At 40.8% G+C, this 24,093-nt stretch overlaps 1 protein-coding gene across 2 annotated transcripts in view; it reads left to right on the forward strand.

The window, feature by feature from the left end:
* Window positions 1–24,093, forward strand: part of LOC126397485 (cadherin-18) — a 260,496-nt gene that overhangs the window by 136,835 nt on the left and 99,568 nt on the right. For both annotated transcript variants that reach the window (XM_050056324.1, XM_050056323.1), the window contains exon 2: window positions 18,038–18,597. In XM_050056324.1, the coding sequence (XP_049912281.1) occupies window positions 18,367–18,597 (231 nt within the window). In that variant the 5' untranslated portion in view covers window positions 18,038–18,366. The remainder of the gene's footprint in view (window positions 1–18,037; window positions 18,598–24,093) is intronic.

A 24,093-nucleotide genomic window follows, 5' to 3' on the forward strand; every position in this document is an offset into this window, starting at 1 on the left:
GTGCTTGAACAGGGCCAGTTCACATCAATATGGAGTATAGCAGTTCTTTAAGTCTTTGGTGTACTGTGACTTTTCTTGTGCTCTGGCACTTTTCATATGGTGCTCCTTTCTGCCGTTTCCACATCAGGTTTCTGGGTGATTCATAATAGCCCTAAATAAACTGCATTGTCAAGGGGACACTACAAACGCCTACCTGTTCCCATTCTCGCCTACCTTTTCTCTGTCTGCGGCTAGTCTAAGTAATGTTACATTACAATGATGTTGGCCTGGCTCCAAAAGGGCAATACAACGAGAACACTAACACATGCAGAAGATCAGTGTATCATGCTGCACAAGAATTTTGTCTGTTGTGACAGTCACTACGTCAGATTACGTGATTGTAGAATCATAAAATCATATCAAATCAAACATAGAAAGCTCCGCCAGATGGCAGGAGCTACATTTGAAGTACCGTATGCAAACTGTGTCAGTCACTGAATCCTCCACAACAAGTTCCTGCACATGTTTCACAATAAAAGCCTGTTCAGAAAATTAAGGGGTTCTCTTAACCAAAATTATAATGCATGACGGATACAGGAAGTGTTGAGTTTGCAATAACATAGCAATTTTTTTAACATGGCAGACAGGAGTGGATTAATATGGAATAATGAATAAAGGCCTGTTTCCAATGTAGTCTGTTTCCAATGAAGCTGGTAGCCTCTGCAGTTGTGGTAAGTAAAAGCCCTGCTACTATATATCCTTTTCCATTATGAAGAAATAACATTCCTTGCTAGCTTGATGCTAATGGCAGCGCTCACTAGGTTGCTAAAGTACCTCTGCTGTTTCATGCCATCATTTTATCCTTTATATTCTGTATGGTAACGTCCCTAGAGGAAATATCAAACAGGCTGGGGTGTTGTTGTTTCACAGTTTTCCACGGCAGCAGATCGCACTATCTTTCCATTGGTCAAAGTGACGGCTGTGATGGGAGAAGTAGTGAAGGAAAAAAAGAAAATCGAATGTGCAAGACTATCTGTCGGGATGTCGTAAGGTATCCCAGATGTGACATCGGTTGTCATCTACTATGACATACTATGTGAGATAAAACGATTGATAATTGCAGTACACTCTCATTGTAGTTCATGATCCCAATGAAAATGGTGTGATGTTTTGTTGGGCTATAATCCGGCTGATATCCTGTAGTGTGAACCCGGCATTAGGCAAGTTTAGTTACTTAGGTCAGAGTTAGGCAAGTAAAGACACACAGTTTAGGTTTAGGAATTGAAACATGGTGAGGACATTCGGGTCCTAAGCACCATTCTTCAGGGGGAAAGTCCTGTATGGTTTGACCCATCCACCACCAAACCTGCCTGCTTTCGCAGACTTTATGTCTTTGCATTACTTCCCTCTTTACTCCCGTCAGCACATTGGTCATGCGGTTGTAGCCTTCCCGATTATGTGGGTTGTACAAATATTACTGCTTAATGATTAATTGGTTATATAGGAAATGCGGTTCATTACTTTTTGTAGGTATACGTATGAACAGTGCATGAAAACAGCCAGACAAGATGACACAACGGAACTTTAAAAGTCAAATTCTACATGACTAAATGCAAGCCGGGAGCAGCAGGCTAACATTAGTGCCATTCCTAGCACCAGGGAGCGCTGTGTGCACCATAAGAAATGTGTCTACTGGTAGAGATTGGGCAATATCATTTCCTCCGTGGGAGTGATTCGGGGCAAACTATGTAGCAAATCAGGGCTGGATTCTCATGTGATCTTGCAAATCCGGCTGCTTCACAGGGTAACGTGATTTGGGCAGGGATGGAAAAGCAAAGTTATTGGAACTGCAACTGGAACAGGAACATTTAAACCTGTATTTCAAAAGAATTTTAGTTTTACTGTTCTCTATTGTTTGTTTTTAACTCAAGTGTCCCTAAGTAAAAGAAGAAAATAAATGTGATAATGAACCTCTGTATAGTTATTTTAAACCATTTCTTAATTGAATATACAGAACAATCACAGTATTGTGATATATGTAATTACAGTGATATGAAATAGCATTCACAGTGATAGAGTTTTGGCATATTGGTCACCCCTAACATACGCATCCTTGCCTTTCCCCCCATTTTCCACTTTTAGACAAGAACGTATGTCTCTGCTTCTATTTTGATGTGCTTACACAATATTTCTGAAGTGACAGAAAATACTGCCTAATTCATACTGTCAGTCAACACTGACTGTACCCCGTCGCTACCATTGCAGTTGCAGTAGTGTGTAAGCAGATTTTCTTAGAACTGTCTCCAGAGCTGTGATTGAACCATTCACTTTGTAGCAACATCTGCCTGCTTCCTCGCCCCAAGGACTGCGCTTGTAAGCTGGTGCACTGTTGCCAAACTGTCAAAGCATTTGCCAAAGTGTCAGACAGCTCTCCATGTATTGAAATGAATCTCAGTGCGCCTAAACAAGTCAACCACCCTGTGCCAGGAGCCCCAATTTCAAGCTTAACATCCAGCTTATACAAGAACTCGTATTTATTTAAGTTCATATCACCATAGACCTGGGTGGATTGTAGAAAAAAAGTGACTGAACATAACCAGTAATTCATCTCTTAAAAAATCTCTTATGCTTCAAGTTGGTGAGATGGTGGGATTAGTAAAATGTCTATGCACTGGTACAGACAGGAAAAATTAAACATATCTTCCAAAGCTCCCAAATCAGTCTCTCAGACTAACATGGATAAAGAAAAAGAACAAGAACGAAATGAGTCAGAATCAGAAACCCCACTGGTGATTCACGGAGAAAGGAAATAAATTGTTCATATCAGAATCATAATTCCAATTCAAGTGAGGGAATCCTGATTCATATTCTGCTCTGAAATGTGCTCTTTTGATCGCTTATCAACTTTGTTTTTCATGTTACTGCGGTAGTTTTAACTTCTAATGGCATTTGTAAAGGTGTAAAAAGAAACAAATGTCAGCGTGAAAACATTATTGTCCCCCCCAGCCCACACAACATACTGTACACCCTCCTTACACCTCCCTGTGACTGTTCCTCCCTACCTCCAACTCTGCAGTCGGCATCACCAGCTCCTTCCTTATTTGGATGACGATGAGGCGGCATATTTGTCTGTTGCAGCTCTGAACACCCACCGCACCCCCCCCCCCCCCAGTCTCTGTGGGCACTTGAAAGCAGTGTGGCGAGCATCTGCGAAGCCCCCAAATGTCTCGCACTTCATCCTCTCATGAGGAAATCTACCTGGCAGCAAGAGAGCAAGCTTATCTGTGTATGAAATGCTAATGTGAATAGCCTCAGCCCTACTTTGTGGATGAGAACACACAGGGCCCCACTCCTTGTTGTAAAACCCACCTGCTCTTTGTGTTTTAGCATGTGTGAAACGGTGAAGCCTGCCAAACTCCGGTAGCCTCAACCTGAATTTAGACTTCTCAGACATGAGGAGGACCAAGTGCTGTAGGTGATATGAATATATTTCCATTCTGAATCCACCTTGTGTCCTTTCCTCTTGTTCTATTTGGCAGACCTAAATCCCAAAAGCATGAGAAGCTCTTCCAAGTAGAGCTAAAATGATTAGCCAGTGTATCGATTAGTTGACTGACAGAACATTTATCAAGTACTTTTTTAATTAATTAATCACTCAAGTCATTAATCAAGCCAATGTGCTAAATTGGTTTATTAGGAAAAACAATCAACAGATGAATCAATAAATAATGAATAAATATGAGTTGGAGCCCTACTGGGCATTTGCCAGACTCCTGTTTCCTTTGTGCATAATGCCAATGGACCCTTGTATGGATGCTCTGTGGCAGCTACTGCAGCTAGAGAAGAGCGAGATGATGATGATGCGAGTTGAAAAACTGTGTTTTTTCCCCGCAGTGGCCAGCAGATGGGTGCTGTCTGCTCCATCCTGGCACTCCCGCTGTATGATTAGAGCTCAAGAATCCAGCCATTAAACACAGGACAGATGGGACATTTTCCATCTTCCACCCAGCTCTCATTAAGCAGCCAAACAACATATAGTGGGGTTGACGAGTGCAGGCATGTTTTCTAATTTGACACCAAGAAAAAAACCCAGAGAATGAACTCCTCCTTCACAGATATAATTAAGGTTGTTTAACTTGGCATGTAAACATGAGGAGATGAAACCATCAGAGGATTCTCATCTCAGCAACCTTTGCCTCGCCGAGCCGTGTGAGGAGTGCTGCGTTTGGGCTTGAGGTAATCAAAGCTGAGGGCTAGGACAGATGGTGTTTGGAGGGTAGTGTACTGGAAGGACAAGTCGCTGTTGACTTTGGGAGACATGGTGGGAGGGGGTGACTGACATATCATCCAGCCCACATGACTCAGTGGGAGTCATTACTGCAATGGGCCTAATTACCTTCAGGCCTAATCTGTGTTTAAAAACCTGCTGCTTATTGCTTTTAATTACCCACAAGTGTTGAGAAAAGATTGAAATGCAAGGTTGGAGCATTTGTTTGTTTTGTTTCTACATTTGCATGTATGTGAGGGAGTAAAAATTGATGCAGGAATTCTTACAATATGTCATATTTTCCAGCTTCAGATGGCTAATTGTAGCGCCAGTGTAGTCCTGTATTTCCTTGACTGTGTACACAGTGGGCTTTAGCTGTCCTCATGCTCTGCAGTGGAAGTGTGTTTGACAGCCAAGTATTTTCTTTCTGTTTTTCAAAGCTCACACCTGCATTTAAAATGTTACACAGACAGTTGTACTGTCTGTAGCCTGAACACTAAATTACTCACAGCCTCATCACTTTAGGCAAGAAGAAAGAGAGTTGATTCTCAGATCTTCAGATCTCAGTTTGACAAGTAGACAAGTCGAGGGAAGTGTTATCTATAGAGCTGAGTTATGATTATTAGATAGAATAGAGTAGAATATAATAAATATATCTTTATTGTCCGTCAGGGTGGGTATTTGTCTTCGGCTCACCAAATGCAAGAAACAACAAATGAAAGGCAGACAAGCAGCTGGTTAAATCTCATCAGTTGCTTTGTTGACTCAGGCTTATTGATGGCACTTGGAATGAAGGACCGAGTACATTTTTAGTTGTCGCAGGGACTCTATAGCAGCTCCCAGAGCCTTTTGTATTTTATCTTTATGCAGGGGTCAGTGTTTAGGCAACAAAACTACTTGATTAGGATTAGGAAAAGATCTAGGTTAAGAAGAAGAAGAAGAAGAAGATATACTTTATTTATCCTTGAAGGGAAATTTAATGTTTTTCACTCTGTTGTCATATACACACAGGCCCAAAATACACACACCTGCACAAACAGGACCTATACATGCATTATACGGAAATATGTCAGAGCGTGGGGGCACACTGACAGGTGCCCTGAGCAGTTGGGGGTCCGGTGCCTTGCTCAAGGGCACATCGGCAGTGGCCAGAAGGTGAGCTGGAACCTCTCTAGCTACCAGTCCACACTCCATATTTGATCTGGATGGGGACTTGAGCCCGGGACCCTCTGGTTCCCAACCCAGGTCCTTGGATGGACTGAGCTACTGCCACCCCACTGCAGCTGGTTGATGTTAGTCATGTCAGTTGGCCCATGTGACTCAGAAGGGGAAGCGGTAAGGTTTAGAAAACAAGGCTCCTTGGTTAGGAATACATCAGGATTGACGTTATTCATGTCAGCCAACTTACGTGACTTGTCATGACAATATAACTCAACATTGACTTTCAGTTTCACAAGGTACTCAGACACTGCTCCCCTGGGTCAAAGTCCTGTGCTTGTTGGACCCATCCACCTCCCATCCCATGTGCCCTTGGTGAACTTTCTCGCTTTATATACTCTGTCTGTTGTTCTGAACATCTAATGATGATGCAAAAAGACATTGACATTGGAATTGGTTGATAGCCCAATGTGTGTCATACAGATGCTAAAGGGGGGGACTATGCATTTGTATCTAAGCAGTGTTTTATGACTCTGAGAGTGTGACGGCCCCTGCTTGGCTGCGAGCGAGACCAGGCCAAAGAGAGGTTGGGGGCTATCTGCCAAGATACACCTCACTTTCTTCCTTGTCTTTTTTCTAAAGTGCTGAGTCAAGGTCTTTTGGGATTTGCCAACTATTTTGCTTGCCATTTACAAAATCCCAGAAAGTTTATTTTACAATTTAAGTGACTGTACCAGGCAGGAAGGTAAAGAGTTAATACACTCGGGTCCTTTCAAGTCTGGTCCTACAGAGGCTAGACAAGACTCCTTCCCAGCATTCGGTGAACACACATTGAAATAGGCTAGCAAGTGCCCAGGTGTGTGTCATTGAAGAGACCCCGCTGCCAATTCTGGCAAATCATGCACAAAGGATTGTGGATACTTCATGCCCACTGAGGTTACACACATGCATCCTTGAAAATTGTCAGAAAGGAAGACTTACTCCTTGGTAGAATTCAGAGGATCCTTGCCCTTGAACAAGTGCTTTGGCGGGATTCGATGATGTAGCCTCTTTGTAATTCAGCCATTAAAGGATCCTTCTTTGATTTTGCACCATAGTTCTAAAATCTGCTAAATAGCACAAGGCCAAAAAGTTTCCAAAAAAAAAACTGAGTCGTTGTGGGCACCTCTTGAAAATAGCATTTTTAGAGAAGCTCACCCGGGAGCTGTGTGTGCTGAGGTATTTAAAGTGTGATTATTTAATGCAACACCATGTTTAAAGCACAGACTATATAAAATAATGGATGCCACCACTGTGATGTCACCCACTGGTTTGTGGATTTACAGAGTTTGGCATTTTGGTCATCACCACTTCACCATCACCATATTTGTATGAGATGGTGGAGCTGTGGAGGGGGCGAGGGGTAGATGTCACTCATAGATGGTGGTTACACCTAACAGACAGCCTTTCACTCAAAGTGGCAACACCCTTAATTTTGCATAACTGAGTTATATAAGAATGAACCCCACCATATAGTTATCATGATGGAGAAATTAGCTACAGAGACCAAAATCATGTTTTGTAGCAAGCTGTAAACATGAATATTACTGCTCTAAAGTTGTGCATTTTAACATAGGAATCAATGGGAAATGACCCGCTTTTGGAGCCAGCCTCAAAAGGCCATTCAAGGAACTGCAGTATTTGGCACCTCCTCTTTGGCTCCATTTTTCAGCCCGAGGGGTTGCCCCTTGGTTTGAAGGGGTTCAAATGATTTTAAAGTTGTCTTCTGCCATCCATCCTTGGACTTATATAATGTGATCAAAGTTGTATTCTTGCTGCTGTGAAATATGTGCCGAAGTTAATTTGGAGAAAAAAATATCAGCCGTTTGCATGTGGAATTTAAATTAAAAGCATTAGAGTTGCAGAGAAGATAAATGCAATTAAGTTTGGGCTCGGGAATCTGGAAGGAACTTAAAGAAGTTGTGACCATGCCATGTGGGTTGCTGGTGTGAATCTCAGGACATATTTATGACTCAGCAACTATTCTCAAGGTGAGAAAGGCATTTAACGCCTTTTCAAGCAGAGTAACTGTGATATTTCAGACAGCTTACATCTGTTATGTGGCTATGTCGACATAACCTTCATCACATCAAGAGTGGGTGATGCTAATTTGCCAAAAAAAAAAGACATAAAATCCTGATATTACTAAACCATGTATCTTACAAATCCTAAGTTAGATTCTGAGTGGAAAAGGGTTCACAAAGTGAGACAGCTTTTGTAGAAAGCCCAACCACTAAAACAGTTCATTCAGCCATGATTCCCTGTGTGTTTTCTAGTAAGATGCCATTGTGGAAATACTACGGCCTGCTTGGCTAAACCCCTGAATCGCTGGCACCTCTCTCCAACCTATTTGTCTCCTCCAATTTCGTGGAACCTTCAGGGTGTGCCACACATTCAGAGGATTGCCCCACTTGTGAAGCTGATCAGACTAATCTGCTTCCTTTCACAAACAATAAGCTGGGTCAAATCACGCAATAGACTCAAGGCAAAAAGCACCTATTTTTAGAACAGGTGCAGATCAATCAAATGCAGTTTTCTAGTTGTGAGAAAAGTGGCTTATTTCACTTGGCAGGTACTCTGAAACTACTATTTCATACACTAGATGAAAAATGCATTCTGGGATGCACGCAGTCCATGTGTGTACATTCACAGTTCAATACTTGAGATACCTATAGACAGACATGGCTGCTTTTAAAATTTAATGGAGTGATGCTACAAAGGGCCAAACCAAGATGGGAATTGTGTCTTGTATGATATGAAATTAATGATTCCAAGAAAAAAGTAGAAGATTTTAAAAAACTACTTAAAGTTTAAAACTACATATGTATAATCTTAATGTTAGTAGAAAGTGCACTGCTATCAGAGTTGGAGTCGAATGAACTGAAACATCTTTAGGTAAATACTTTAGTTAAAATGAGCTGACACTGGATACTGGAAGAAATGAGACAGGACATCGCTTAGAAACAGGAAACAGGACCACAATGCATTCATCCAAATGAACTGAATGTCTCTGTCGAGGTCAGTGCAGACTGCTGTAATGCTTTTACACTGAAACAAATTTCACATAGTAGAGGAAAAGAAATGAACTTTATAGATGAACACATTTATGCTTATGAAGTTTCTCTTTGCAAAAGTGACTCCCTTTGGACTAATAATGTAATTCAGCCTCTGAGACTCTACTGTGTACAATAAAACACAGCTCTAACACATATTTAGATTCCAGATTGTAGAAACACTTGCCTCTGTCTGCAGATAAACCTGTATAACTCTTAACCCACATTTTTGCCTCATGGGAGTGGGTTAAATTGATAAAATCTTTTTATGATATGTCCAATTTTTACATCATGAAAATTGAGTGTCTTTGTGTAAAATACAACACAAGAATGTTGATTTTTGTCTAATCCAGAAAAATAAACACCCAATGACATATATGAAGCAATCATATAAAAAGTTTTTTTTTTTTTTCCATGAAGCAATCCTGGTCAATGATTTGCAACATCGCCCGCAAAAACAAAATACACCTTGCGATGTTAACATGCTAGGCACCAGTACTCACTGTACATATACGGCTCAGCTCAGTCACCTGTATAAAATGTTAGCATTGTATGTTTCTACATATCACAGATACTTTACATTTGTATGTTTTATATGTATCACATGACCTTACCAAATTGACTTAGTTCTGATAACATGCATATAAGCTGACTTTGTCCCCAGGGGTTGGATGGGATGGTGGACTGCTTGCTTTATCAGTCCATTCAATGGCTGATAAAAATTTGTTCTGTTTTACTTTCATAAAGTTTAGGCACCAAAGTTATATTGTTAGATTTAGAAAAAAAAAATCATGGTTGAGTACAAATATGAGTTTCACACAGGACCGAGCCTGACTTTGTTTGACCCATCTAGCACCCCAACCAACCACAGTATATACAAACATTTTCAGTCTTAATAGCCTATGATTCGGAACCTAATAGTAGGTGTGGCAGGACCTTCTGTGACGCTTATCACCACTGGTAATGGCCATTTGGGGATAACAGCCTCAAGAACCTACTATAAGGCTTAGCAGTCCCCTACTAGCCCATATATCAGGGACAAATGGATGATAACACCTATTTAATAGCCTAACAACAGTGAAAATGGCTGCTGCAGACCACTGTTCAAGAAACAAACAACAGTAATTGTTTTTTAGTGAGACATTCGCAGCATTTCCAGCTTTGATTTTGTGAGCCACCAAAACTGATTATTTTAAGCTAAAACATTATCTTTTCTAACCATAACCATGTGGTTTTTGTGCCTAACCATGCTAAATACAGTATTGTTGAAACATAAAGAAAGGTAAGATTTCAACTTACCTACTACATAATGTACAAATGGCACATATCCATGATTTTCAGAACGTACAATACAACACTTACTCTGGCAGTTGGCCTGTTGTGTCACCAACCCTTCTGCCTTAATTCTAATGCTACCAAACCCTGTTGCCTTTTCCTTTATCAGTCAGTATAAACCTGAAATGCTATGAGCAAAAATCTTATAATCGTTTTTCAACGCTTTGGCACATATTGCATCTTTTGATGCAGAGGATGTTTTTTTAAGCCCGTCTTCCATTTAAGCATCCATACAGCAGGTTCATGGAGAGCTCTTTCTGATTCAGCAGAAACAACAGAGAAGAAAAAATAAATTCATGTTGAGGCCTCAGGAACATTTCACAGCAGTGTTACAGTCTGATTTCACATTGCTGTGTCACAAATTTTCTCCTGTGCTGTTTGCGTCTTCCTGTACTCACTTTAACCCTCTTGTTTGTTTACCTCCACTCACTGAAACACTGCCTGGGACTACAGGCAACAAACAGGCACTATAAATGGGTGGAACATGTTTGTATTTTGTTCCTTTCAGGTGGGGTGAAAAGTCAAGAGTCTCTTTCGCTGTGGTCGTCTCTTTCTCTCTGACTGGCCCTCTTTGTTCTGAGGATAGAACAGTGGTTCAGTGATATGTGTTTTGACCCGCCCAAGTCTTTTGCTATCTGGCGTTTGACACCGGCAGAAAGCTGATGCTGTGAAATCGAATGCAGTGGGTGAGCTCTCAGCAGGAGCCCAAAACATTAGCTATTAGCGGCAGGCGACAGGAGCCTGTTCTCCCTCTCTGCCAGACTGAATTGAGGTGTATCTTTGTTGCTTTCTCGACATCTCCTCCACTCTTGCTGTCTTTTATTTTACTTTATCTTTCTGCCTTTTTAAGCGTTTCACCTCCTGCGGTGTCATCAGTGGCTGGGGTTGCATGCAAGAGCTGTTGGCTGTCCTCCGCCTAAGGTCTTATTCAATTTAAGTTGTTTACGTGACCAGTTGATTCCCTGTTATTGAGTTTTCCTGTTTCCATGAATAAATAAGGAGACAGAGACACAGTATTCAGTCTGCCTTTGGTGTCCTAGCCAGTCCAACAGCAAAAAATAAAGTATGAAAAGGCTTAACACACTACTTGGGGGTGACAGAAAGAGGGCAAGGAAGGTTTGAAGCTGGGAAGGATTCTCTGCTAAGAATCAGAACAGCTGGTCATAGGTATTTTTGTGCAAGTGTGCATGGACATGTGATAAATCATCTGATATAACATTTCTCAAAGGTAAAAAATAATTTAGCGCATAAAAAAAGTTTTAAAGGTTTAATGGAATTCTTTGTCAACTGAGCAGTTGGTGATCTGGGAGACAATGATCCAGCAGCTATGAAGTGGAAGTCTTGAGTTTGTTGCATCTAATTAACATTTTCATCATTGATTAGTTTATTTTGAGGAGCTGATAAATCATTTAGTTAATGAAATGTGAAAAAAAAATGTCAGCAATGAACATCACAGGTCCCAGCAGCACAACACGAAAATTTTAAGTAACTTGCTTTAAATTTCATTGATGATGAATACTTGATGAATACTGAAAAACAATGATTTTAAAATGTTTTTTAGGGCTGTCAAGCGATTAAAAAAATAATCTAATTCATTGCATGCTCTGTGATTGTTTAATTTAATTCAATCATATACATCAACTTTTGCTGTGAAAGTAGTAAATTCAGTTCAAATGAATTTTGGCAGATGTTTCGAAGTAAAGCTGCTGGATTTTGAACACAATTGTCCACCTGTCCTCTACCACGAAACTGATCTGCAGTCCATTGCAATCCATTTTGTGAGGGAGTTAGTCGGTCACAGGTAGACTTAGTTTGCGTCTGAATGCCTGGTCGAGAGTGGCTTGACGAGGCTGACTGCTAGCGCTAGCATAAGAGGCTGTGCTAGCTCGGACCTCCCGGAATTGTGATGAATGTTTTTGGTGATATTTCAGGCTTGAAGTTCTCCGAGTATGGTGCTCCTATCAACTGTTCCATCTTGTTTTGTTTTTTTAAAAAAATGGAAACGTATCATTCATGGGCTAAGCAGCATCGTCTCGTCTGCCTCCATCATGTGACAAAGCCACTATGGCCTTCAGTGATGCACCGGGTCAAAGAGCATCACGGAACGTTATTAATCAGTGTTCGTTTTTTTAACAGATCATTTTGTCTTTGATTAATTAATTGAAATTAATGCATTATTCTGACAGCCCTAGTTTTTTTTCTGTCTTTCAATATTTTCCAATAATCTCAGAACCCTCTCCACATGGACTGTTTTCCTGCCGCTCAAAAGTGATTGGTCAATACTACTTGGACTACAAATACAAACCAGGATGCTTCCAATACCAAAATCTTGTCCTGTTGCTCACAGATTCTGCAAATATACGCAGATCTGTTCAATGACATTATCCTGTCTGCCAAGCCCAGTGGTTCCTATCAAAGATGTAAATCTTTGAAAACAGGTGACAAATATACAGTGTTTTGCAAGTTACTGAAATTATTAATTAGTTACTGCTCTCAAAAGTAATTGAATTCTTCACCAACTACTGCATGTAAAAGGGATTAGTTACTAGGGAAAGTAAGTTTTGGGTTACGTTAAAGTATTTGCTTCAGTTTCCTTATTAAGGCACACATAACTATAATTCTAGTGTTGCTGTGGCACAGCGTGGGACAAGACAACTGTCAAGTTTTAGCTGTGATTGTACCCATTATCACTATGATGAAAAGCAAGTAGTGGAACACAAAATACAATATTGTGGTAGATCTATTTATTGCCTCGACAAGCCCTCATGTCAAGGCAGGTTATTTTTTAAGACTCCTGGCAGAGTAAAGTGAAATAATGACTGTTTCTCAGACTTCTGACAGTAATTTCTTATCATGTTAGGCTTTATGGAAAAAAAGTGATGTTATTTAGAAAAAAAGCCCTTAAAATTCCAGACATAGACTACAGTCTATGTACTCCAGTTTAGGCCTTATTTGTTCTTGATCTAAAGGAGGGAAAAATGATATCCAAATTTCCAGGAAAGCAAGCTCAAATTGCCTGAACTGTTGGTCATTGTGTGCAGAGGAAGTCTAATGCCGATTGATTGATTGATTCACACCAGTTCTTGTGCTGATATGAAGTTGGGTGACTACTGTTGTGTCGGTCAACCGGTGGATCCTGCGGCATTTTGAGTAGCATTAATGCTGCGTTCAAATGGAATTGTGCTTGCCATGTTCACGGAAAGAGTCTGTATGAAGTATTCAAAACCTCGTAAGTGGAAATTTAAACATGATTTCACGAGTTCCATTTGAGCACAGCATATAGTGCAATAGTCCACCTTCCACATTTTCTTTCCCTGCCTCTGTCTGTCTCTCTGAAACACACAACCACAAAACAGAGAGGCTGAGCGCCGCTCACCTGTCCATGTATCACCACGGTTGAAGTTGAAGTTGAATTTCAGTCTTTGTTATAGTGTTATTTATTCGAAAAATGAATTAGTTACATGTCTAAAAGAAGTGGAATTAAGTAACACTTGACTTTAACAGAGTATTCCCAACACTAATATATAGTTTCAGTTTTAAAAGAGGTCATTTTTAAACACCTAGGCACTGTATTTTTTTTTAGCAAACGTTGGTCAAACAGTAGGAAATAGTGCATTTGTTTGGGGCTGTTTTCAGCAGCAGATGAAGACACATTCGGTGCTTTAATGAGTGTTTTCACAACAGAATGGGGTTTATGTTGGAAAGGAAACTACAGGCCTGTGTGGTAATGCTGTGGCATGTCATCCAGTGCAAGGATGTGGCCCATTAACAAAGCCAAATCAAAACAGAATTGCATGTGCGTGTAAACATAGCCACGTCTGCATGCATCCTGCCAAAATCTTTGTGGCTGCCGCTGTGCATAACCCATCCTGTTAAACGCTGCACATATATATAAACATGCCATGGGCATAAGGCTGCACAAAACAATATCATCATCATAAAAAGGGGAGAAATTATTTCCATTGACAGAGCCAGATGCTGTTGATTTCATGGCTCCCTGAAATGTTTTCTTTTGCTTCGAATCGGCATGATAATCAGTCAATTAAAAGACTGATTGAAGAGAGCCCCAGGAGGTGAAAGTGAAACCAATGGGAAAGATATTTTCATTCTGACACAGAGTCTGACTCATTGAGGTACCACAATTTTCTCACTGGTGCTTCGACTACGTAGGTTGCAGTGTGAAGTTATTGAATCACAATGAACCAAGAGGAGTAACCTTAAAATCTCTGGGAAAAGCTTTCCGAAAGAACTCCATCAGTATTCTTTGCAGGGCTTGATATCATTTTGGAAGAGAGCAGCGGCAGAAGGATTTGGGCGTAGCTCTACCTATGCAGATGAGAATCTTTTCCCAGATTACACGTGTTTAGTGTATGGCTGAGTATTTATCCTCTGCTGCTTTAATCCAAGTCAATGTGGAACAGACTCTGCCTTCCCTTTCACTGCCTGGGCTGGCAGTAGGTATTACCCGTTAGACCCACTGCACTTAGTCAACATCACCAACAACTATAGTTGAGCTGCGTAATTTGCATGTCGAGATGTTTGAAACATGGGGATTAGTCAGGGGTTCTAAGCAAATCTTAATCCATATATGTGTAGAAAATATTTATGTTTATGAAAAAATAATAATTCAGTGATTATCCTTCAAAGTATGTGACAGTTGTAAGTTGCATTAATGTCTCGTTTTCGCGTTTCTCTCTTATGTTGTCACATGCATTGTGAGAGATAGAGAGCAGCCGCCTTTGAAGTCTGTCAGCTCCTATATCCTATTAAATATCAAATACATGTGTTTGTCCTCCCGATAATCCCCACAAAGCTGCTATTCAACTGGAGCACTTTGAGTGTTGGACCAACTCGCCTGCTTTAAGTCAGTTTTCGAGATGTTGGTGCATTTTGTCATTAGTATTACTCATGGGAGAGTGCCCTTACTTCTCTTTGCTTTTTTTGTTTGTTTGTGTTGACTCACATTTCTCTGGAATCAACTTAAAGTTTACTTGTTAATGCAGGTAGTTGGCTTTCAGTTTCAAGAGGTGGCATTTTCCTATTTTTCTAACAACTTGGTATGACTACTGCGTGTACAAGAAGCATATTAGCGTTTTAATTCTCTGCCCAAACCTGATTGGGCCTGGGATGTAATTTCACAGAATTTCAGTAGAATTTTGTTTTGTTTGTTTGTTTTTTATGGAAATCATATATTCTGTCATATCATGAATAATGCATGGGCTGTGCCAACACAACCCATCCTGGCTTCTGCCTCTTATTAATGAGGAGAAATGTTTTACAGTCTCTGTTTAATATATATGGCATTAGACTGTTTTGGGGCTGTGCTGCACATTCAGCAGGAATAGGCACATGTCTGTTGCCACACTGAAAAAAATTCAGTTGAATTTAGCATGTAAGAAATGTTTTAATATTAAAAATAATATTTCAACTTTGAAAATTCTGTTAATTTTTTTATTTATTTATTTTTAAATCAGGCTCGGGCATTAAACTGCTGGACAGAAACTACGTGGGTTCATGTAGGGTCAGGCCTGATTTTTTTTGGGCCTGATCCCAGCTCAAAAGCAAATTGGTGACATTTCAACATCAAAAGTCAAAGTGTTTCACATCAGCCTCAACTGACACAAGCTGTTTATTTGTAAGCTAACATTATGCATTCTTCACCACGCTGATTTGCAGATGCAACATCCTGAGTGAATATGAACTGCCGTGATTTGTCAGCTGGCATTATTACTGGCCCCATTATAGGACTGTCTCATGTTGCCTTCTTCTGTGCTTGTGAAATGTCAGTCAAAAGCTGAAATATTGTCCCAATTTGAAGTCGTTATTTAGACAAAAACAATCCGAATCCTTTGTGTTCTTCACTCACCTCTTTTATTGTGGATGTTTGGGGAGCTTTGTGTGAACACGGAATAGCCGAGTGGCCATGGTAGAGAAATGGGGCCAGACTTGTAATCTTTAAAAATTTATTTTTAACTGTTAGTGTGTGAAAAACATTGTGGGTAGTATAGTGTAAATGAACTGTGGTAAACTTCCCTCCATTTTACCAGCACCCAGATTTTCCTGCTCATCTCATAGATTTTTCGCTGGCTATAGAGCCGTTGCTCAAACTATAGATAGTAATTTGGCATTTCTGTATGCCCACCACCGCAGACACAAAGAATACAAAAGCGTCTCTTTCTCCAACTTAAACTCAGACCAAACTCTCATCAAACAGTAAAACCAGGCAGTGCTAATCAAATGTAAACCAAGATTGTGTTACTGCATTGCCTTTTTCCATCTAAAAAATCTTTAGATATATATTTTAGTGCACTGTTAAGCTGTAATACGAGAATTTGTAAACAGGAAGTGGGCACCATACTGTTTCCTGTATTGTAAAAATGGAAGCAAAAAATAAAAGATTCTGTTACTGCTTTGGCTTTTTCTCACCTCAAATGTTTCCAAAAACATTTTTTAGCTCACCGTTTTACACTCAAGAGCTTCTGTACCAGCAGGTTGCCATATTGTTTCCTGCGTCAAAACGACCAACTTGCATTATGTTACCCACCAGTGGGAGCACTTATCGGTCCAGAGCAGTGCAGTGCATTCTGGTGGTTGTAGGTTTTCTAACTCTTGAGCAATAGCAAATGCCAGTCCTTTTTCTCTCTTTTCTTTGGGCATGTAGCACCAATTTCAAAAGTATCTGCATCTTTCTACTACATAGACAGCCCAGTTTTATAAAGAGACTATCTTTCCAGCAGTGAAATACATCAGTAAGCCTTAAGATTTGACATATATGAGGTGGATTTATCAAAAGAATACTTGAAAAATTTCCTCCAACATTTTACTTACCTGGGCAAGCCTTTGGCAGTGTTATCTCCATAGAGTAAATATAATAGAATTCCTTTTGGAGGATATACTTAAGTCTCAATGTCAAAATATAATATTTGTTGCTAGCTCAAGATAAATTTTAGGTTTGATTTTTTATTGAGCTATTGACATTGGACAGTACTGCTGCCTTGGGGTACATTTGGCATCCTGTATGTACAGAAGTTGCCACACTTTGATTAAAAAAAGACAAATAGCAAAACAAACGACAGTTCAGTGCTTATCAAATTTAGTTTTATTTCAGGGATGCTTTGCAGTGATAATGTAATGAAAGAAGAATGCTTTTGTTGCGTTTGCAAACTGACCATCCACCTGTTCTCTTGGTGCAAGCTCCAACTCAGCGTACTCAATTTGAGAAAGAATTCATACTGAATAGCACTGTATAATAACCTAAATAAGATTGTAAAATCATTTAGTTGTGACATCACACTGGAGGGCATCTCAGAGCAGCAAGGTCAAATGATAGAATTTCCCCTCATCCATAAAAAAAATAAAAAGGGGGTGCAGTGAGGACCATTTTCATGCCTCAGCAGCACTTAAATAATATATCTCACTTTTAAATCCACCCCAAGACTGGAGGGTTCTCCATAATACCTCCACCGTAAAACCACAGGGTTACACATGCAGGTGTAAGACACATTCTTGCAAAAGACTAGCAGAGCTTCACTTCAATGCTCAGTAACATTCAACAAAGCTTGCAGTTATTTTTTACTACTTCAATGCCATCTTCAGTATGTAGTTTTGATAAAAAAAACAGTTTCCCTCTGTCTTTTCCATTCCACTGCCTTTTAAAAAATCCCCCTCTGCCTTACGTCTGAGTGGCTTGATGTCTGTCCTTATCATGGTAAATGTATTTCTTCCCGCCACACTTATTAGTCACCGTGCTGAGGCACACTATAAGCCTCACAGTGTGCCCCGGTCGTGTTAAAACATCCAAATCAAACCTTTTTCGGATATTTTTTAATAAAGCCAACTCATCCTTTGAGTCACAGGGCCGGCGCTGCTCTGCTCTGATACATGACTCTGACCTCACAGGGCCGTATCAGTCACCACGCAGCGCTCTGACCTTATAGGCACAGGCAACCTTTTAATAGCACTGTGACTCCTCAAGTCTAAACTTGTTTGTGTCATCTGCATAATGGCAAAAAATGGCTGGAATACTAAAACTAGATTTCCATGTTGCCTGTTTCTACTCGACCAGTTTGAAGTGCATGTCCTCGTCTGTAAGGATTTATGAGTCGCAATTTAATTGAAGGGAATTAGTGGACATTTAGCTTCTAATATCCATCAAATTAATCTCCAACTCTGTGTTTCTCTTTCCCCTCCTCTCTCTCTCTCCCAGGAAATCCAGAATGGCTTCAGGGATTAACCTCTGCTCTTGGTAGAACTACCCAGAAGTTCACGACAGTGCACAGCATCTCATAGCCTGGGAAATTCCATAATGTAAATGTATCTTGCTCTTTTTTTTTCATTAAACCTTCGGCTTTGGGCCATGAACCTTAGAGGATCTACCAGGACCGCTATCTCCTTAGTTTGGATTTAGATTCCTCTTTTGCTGGGACTACTGCACGGGCCTGCAGCGGTGGCTGGTTGTGGCAGCTGCGGCGGCGGTGGCAGGAGGACCATACCAGCTTGGAACACAGGGATAACTTTACAAAAGCACGCGCCACCATGAGGATATCCACCACCTCCTGTCTCTGTCCCTTTCTGGTCTGCCTCTGTTTCATCCAGAGGTGCTACGGGGCGAGCCACCACGTCCCCGCCAAAGTGCCCTCCAAGAACCAGACCAAACTGGCCAACGGGGAGACGGAGGTGCACCACAGGCCTAAGCGTGGCTGGATCTGGAATCAGTTCTTTGTTTTAGAAGAACACATGGGACCAGAAGCACAGTACGTGGGAAAGGTAGGATGTTTTATTGAACTGACTGCAACTGTATAAAAAGAAATCTTTTGATCCCAGGGAACTTGCTTTTGAACAGCTTACTTGGCATTTTTCTCTCTCCTCTTGTTTATTGAGAAATGGGTTACAGCAGGAGCAAGCTGTTCTATTGAGGTAGATTGCCACGTCGGCATTGTACACGTGCTTTTTTTTAATCTTCTGATGTGGAAATTCAGGGCTCATCTGTGAAGGTGTGTGGCTTTTTCTCTGTCGTTACCATGTCTGACCGAATTCCTCTCATGATAATGTCCAAAAAATGTTTTATTCTCTGTAATTAAGGAGTGCCTCTCAGCATGTCTGCCACTCGGGGAAGCCAGCTATGCAAGAGTGGATTAAGTTTGAAAGTGAGAATAGCCCTCTACATCAAGCTATCTTTGAAGTAAAATATCAGATTTGGTCTCTCTGTGGGAAATGAACCCAGATTTGATCTCTTGGTGGGAAATGAACCACCGCAGCAAGAAATTGGACAGTCGTGCATTGGGGACATGGTAAACCAGTGTGCCTCAAAGTTTTTTTCTGAATGTAATTTCAGAGTGACTGATGTCCCTTATAGTGGAAAGACTGGAGTGGGCATTCTTTCTGCTTGTGCATAGGGTGCGGTGTAGCCTGGTTGTTGGTGGTGACTTTTCTGTTAGCTCCACAATAAGCCACAGGGAGCTGGTTAAGTCCTCTGCTTGCAGATTGCCTGCCCTTATCTCCTGAAATGTTAAAATGTGTTTCTCCGCTGCAGTGATCATTATTCTAGGCACTCAGGCACAGACTAATCCCCTCAACTGCACTCCGAGAGAAAGAGAATGAGAAAGGCACAACGCTCCTCTGACTGCACATATGTCTGTATTTCAACAACGGTGCCATTTGAAGGGAAAATGAAAGAAAAGAGAGATGACATGCTTGGAAAAAAGGGGTAAAAGGGGAAAAAAACAACAACAGTAAATATCACTTTCCACCTCAAATATCTGTTTATTGAATAAACCTGGAGTTTTAATCACAAATGTCCTTTGGAAGCCGACAACGCGGGAAAGAAAGGTTATTTATTGGTGAAACATGTTTTTGCTAATATTATTTGACGCATGAATGAACCATAAAATCCCACTGTGCCAACAAAAACAATCCCTCAGTATTTATGAGCCATTGTGTCCAGAGTATTACACAATACCAAAGATATTTGCAACATATTCAAAGCGTCAGTTCGTCGATGCGCTAACTGCACAAAGACGCGCTTACTCATTTACACATTGAATTCGTCCACCGCTTTGAAGTTCATGATTGTTTGCTTTGCTGGCTGCTTGGCTGATGTGCTAGTTCTGCTGCTACCTTAAGGGTGTTGTTGCTCTGTGTATGAGTGTGTGAGAGTGTGTGTGTTTGTGTGTGTGTGTGGCGGGTGCCGCTGATGAAAGCAGAATAAACATAAACAGCTAATCCTGGATGATAATAAAGCACTGAGAAGACACATAAACATTATTAAGGAATCAATTTGACATGCATGTTTAAAGAGATGAGGTCTCCAGATGGTTAGCACAAAATCATTTAATTATGTGGGTTGGGACTGGTGTGCAGTGTCCTAATGTGGCCAGGAGACAGAATGACCCTTAATTAGACAGAGACAGGAGAGGAGGAGGAGAAAGAGGAGGAGGAGGAGGATGAATGTACTCAGCACGTACTGCGCTGCATTGTTTTCTTTTTTTTCTTCCTCCCGTTGCTTGATTAAAAACTCTGGACATTAGCGAGCAGCAAATGAGCAGTTCCACTACAGGGAATTGCCAACACAGTCTTTGTCGATAATTGCTTTCATCAAAAAATGTTAAGTTTTGAAACAGACGTTTCACGATAAGATGCTTAGAATACTGCACACAGAAATGGAATTCTAATTACTGCGAGGTCAACATAAAAAGCAGATGTGTGATAAGAAATCTGCAAGGTCAATCATAACACAAGTATGCTATAATGTAAGACTTGGCCTTAGCTGTTGGAAACGCTATGTGTACTTTTTACTACCCTCACGTAAAGGACAGCATAGAGTGACTTCTGGGAATAAGTGAAGCGGCCAGTCTGTCAAGAACATTTTTAATCCTCCTGAGGTATCCCATAATCCCCAGTGACACCTTTCTGGGGGGCTGATGCATTTGGGAAATGACAGCTTTGTGCATGAGTGAGACGCAAATGCTTGGTAGGGGACAAGGCTTGTCCAGATACGAGACAGGAGACAAGCCACTCTCCCAATGGGAGGTGTGAATGTCTTCATGTCAATCAGCTCAGCGTGGTGCTTTGAAGTAGTCGGGCAGGTTACAGAGTGGATGGTAATTTTTAGAAAACGATGCAAATCCCCAAACCCTGAATGAATATGAACTGCGGCGAACTGTCAGCTGCAACTTGGTCGGGGGACATGGTGCAGCTGTTGGATATAAAGAATAGTCAGGAATCCTTGAATTGAACTGTCATTGGGTGTCTGGCCGCTGCTAAAATATACAGTAAATAACACGAGATATGACAGATTCGGTGCTTCAGCCTGGACCAGGAGGAATACCCCCCTGTCTTATCATGTGTTCATTTGCAGAGCAAAGTAGCAACCTCTAAGAAAAGGTGCTTAAATGTTTTATTCATACATCTAAAAATGGATTGTGCTGTGACAGAATCAGGCAACTGTCTTGTTGTATGTACAGTAATAGCTCAACAGTGGAAAAGGAAAAAAAAAAAAAGTGAAGCGCGGTCTTTACATAAAATTGCTTTTCACCCACTCTTTGCAATGCAGGAAACAAGTTCATGCAGATTGGAATGTTTTCAGTGTTAAACCAGTGAAGTGTTACATGAAATAACAAGGAATATTTCACAGCCGATGTGACATTATTACTCTGCATTGTTGGAAAGAGAAACATCCTAATGGCAGAAATAATATTTATCAGCCTCTGAGAAAATTGTATGACACTGAGCATGTACATATGAATGCAGAATTAGGTCTATGTTTGTATATGTAGTAGGGCTATAACAAAGGATTTTCTATACTTGAGTACCCTTTTATTACTGCTATGAATACGTTTTCTTTATAATACAGTATAAACATGTTAAAAAATACTGAATAAAGCCTCTATCTGTATTTCATAGCTCAGAATGATGTCCTCAGATTGCTCAAGGAAAAACTGGGAATTATCTCTTTTAAGCTGCAAACGGCTGCAGCTTTGTTTGATAAATGAATTAAAGCAGCATTTTTTGGCCAATTTTGGACACCTGAAGAAGCTTAAAACCAGGATTATAAATCAAGAGTTTAATTATGATTCCAAATTGTATTGATATTTTGGACAAAGATATGATATTTGCTGATACTTTGATTTGATTTAATTTAGGGGCCTGCAATAGATATGAGACAGTTATTAGTAAATATATCTCCTCATTATCTTTTTCTTGACTGCTTACCTTTGTCTGCCTGGCGCTAGCACTGTTGGAATGTTTAGAAAGGAGATGTGCTTTGACAGACATGGGGACAGTAAAGGCATATCTTAAAGATGACAATATGTATCGATGGTTTCACCTCGCATCAAAAGTATTGGATCACTGATAATTTAACTGATATATCAGTCCAGATTTATGTGTATATTGTTAAACGTATCATTAGCATAAACATAGCATTACCATTTTATTAGCTTATGAATTTGATATGGTGAATGTGTAAGCTAATAGTTAAATATTTATATATCAAATAATAGAAAAAAAGGCCACTTGACGGATATAGGTCTAATATTCATTCTCATTTTAGCTCTGCTTTGGTCTCCAACGACTCCTGAGTGACTCATCAGCTGCTACATGCTCCTCTATGCTCAGCAGCTAGTTAGTAATTTGTCCGTCTGGTATTTGGTGCTGGGCAGGGAGTGTGCAGTGGATTTATCAAAGCCTTTATGCTAAATACAGCCCCTGTTGCATCATGAAACAAGGTTGATGCACCCAAACTGAACTAGGGCTGTAGTCAACTAAAGAAAATCTTGGTTGACTAAAGTCGCACATAATCTTCAACTAATCGATTAGTCGTGGGAAAAAAAAAAAATCTGCACGTCATTTTTACTTGTGCGGTGGTGTGTCTGTGTCAGTCTGCAGTTACACCTCCAAAACACTAGTTGGCGGTGGAGGACTGTGTTAAGTGCTGTAAAGTTTAGTTCAAATAAGACTTTATTTATATAGTTGATTCACAACACACATTAAATATGGCTTAATAGAGATAATGTCAAACACAAGTACGCAAATCAGCTTCACTATAAATCACAGAACTGACAGACAGACACTTGTCTTTATCTGGACGCATTTCCCCCACCAATACAACATGCTAACGTTATTAGCACAAGTCTATGGCATTTTACATTGCATAAACTAGCCTAGTGTCTAGCAATCTTTCCTCGTCTCATATAAAACCAGGGACAACAGCAACACTTAACAAAGCTGACGGCACATAGTTTGGCTCCATTACAACTCACAAGATTCACTGACAAAACAACTGTCCTGTACTAAACATGTTTTCCAAGCAAATACAACATGCTAACGTTAGCGCCAGCCGGGTCCATGTCATTGGTCCGACAGCCCATTGGTCCGACATCCCATTGGTCCGACGGTCCGCGGTGCTGAACGGCTCCCGGCGGGCGTACTTTTGCCTTGATCGTGCGCCGCGACCGGCTCTGGGTCAGCTGGGAAAGGCTTGAGGCGGAGCAGGCTCACGGCTTATGTGTTTGTCACTTTCTTTTTCATTTTAACCCACACCATGATCTTTTCCTGACCCTAACCAAGTGGTTTTTGTGCCTAAACCTAACCAGACCTTAACCACAGGGCATCATGATGATTTCGGAACAGACTTCGGAACAATGGGTTTAATATGGTCGGAACAATGGGATGTCGGACCAATGGGCTGTCGGACCAATGAGCAGTTCCCGCGCCAGCCTATGGCATTTTACAAGGTATACATTAGCCTAGCGACAAAGGGAGATTTCCTCTGCTCATATGAAGCCATAGCCTGGTTCCAGACCATAGACGCCGCCCACTCAACTGAGTAGGCTTGCATCTCTGGTCTGGCATACTGCAATGAATTTGCGATTTATCTCATCCAAACGATGGACGAACCAATGAACGCCGGGGGTGGGGGCGGGTCTAGCTATTAGCCAATCAGTGCCACGCTGATGTCAAGCTGTACTCCGGTGGGTAACTGGTGAGGATAGCAACAATGGCGACCGCTACAGATCCTACAGACCACATTAACGATGCTATCGAGGTATTTCGCCACTACTTGCGTTAATGGAGGACCAAATTAAGGAAGCTGCTAAACTGGATTTAATGGCAATGCAGCTGGGCGTGCACGGCGACGGAGACATTTTAAACGGGCAATGCTCACTTGTTTTTTCGGCACCCCCGAGGCATGGATACTAATGACGTCAGATTCTGGGTGAGTCGTTGATCTCTACTGATTGGTTAGGGAAAAATCAAATTCTC

This window comes from Epinephelus moara, chromosome 11 (genome assembly GCF_006386435.1).
Source record: "Epinephelus moara isolate mb chromosome 11, YSFRI_EMoa_1.0, whole genome shotgun sequence".
Taxonomy (NCBI): domain Eukaryota; kingdom Metazoa; phylum Chordata; class Actinopteri; order Perciformes; family Serranidae; genus Epinephelus; species Epinephelus moara.